This window comes from Eimeria mitis, genomic scaffold (genome assembly GCF_000499745.2).
Source record: "Eimeria mitis Houghton genomic scaffold, Emh_scaff7144, whole genome shotgun sequence".
Taxonomy (NCBI): domain Eukaryota; phylum Apicomplexa; class Conoidasida; order Eucoccidiorida; family Eimeriidae; genus Eimeria; species Eimeria mitis.
This window is the reverse complement of record NW_013575207.1, coordinates 1519-2034: the sequence shown is the minus strand read 5'-3', so window position 1 is coordinate 2034 and position 516 is coordinate 1519. Positions and strand designations below refer to the sequence as shown.

General features: G+C 63.8%; 1 protein-coding gene across 1 annotated transcript in view; it reads right to left on the bottom strand.

Annotated features, from left to right (window-relative positions):
* EMH_0090470 (uncharacterized protein) overlaps positions 1 to 355 on the bottom strand; it is a gene marked incomplete at both ends in the record, with an annotated part of 968 nt that extends 613 nt beyond the window's left edge. The window contains one exon of the mRNA XM_013501582.1: positions 52 to 355. Within this exon, the coding sequence (XP_013357036.1) occupies positions 52 to 355 (304 nt within the window). The remainder of the gene's footprint in view (positions 1 to 51) is intronic.
* Between the last annotated feature and the right edge of the window lie 161 nt (positions 356 to 516).

The window sequence follows — 516 nt, the reverse complement described above, 5'->3', positions numbered from 1 at the left end:
CTGCTGCTCCTGGGTAAGCAGGTGCAGCAGGAGGGTACGGGGGGGCCATACCCGCATAGGGGCCCCCATAAGCACCAGGGTACTGCTGGGGGCCCCCATAAGCTGCACCGTACTGGGGGGGGGCCCCATACGCCGCTGGGTACTGGGGGGCCCCCTGGGGGCCCCCATACACTTGGGGAGGGGCCTGAACACCATAGGCGTAGCTGGGGGACCCGTATGCTGCTGGAGCTGGCGGGGCACCGCCGGGGGCCCCCTGGGGCCCCTGGGGCCCCTGGGGGCCCCCGGGGGCCCCCGGGGCGGAACCACCCTGCGCTGCAGGGTCCTGGTGAGGGGCTGCTGCTGGGTATGCAGCCATAGTAGCTGGGGTGCTGGGGTGTATAGGCAGCTTAAACTGAGTTGAGATTCTATAGAGTGAATGGTTTATAAGAGAAAAAAGAAGAAAAGAAAACAAAAAGAAACGAAAGCAAATGAAGGAGAGAAAGAACAAGGCAGTCGCGAGCTCTCGGCTGATGCCGC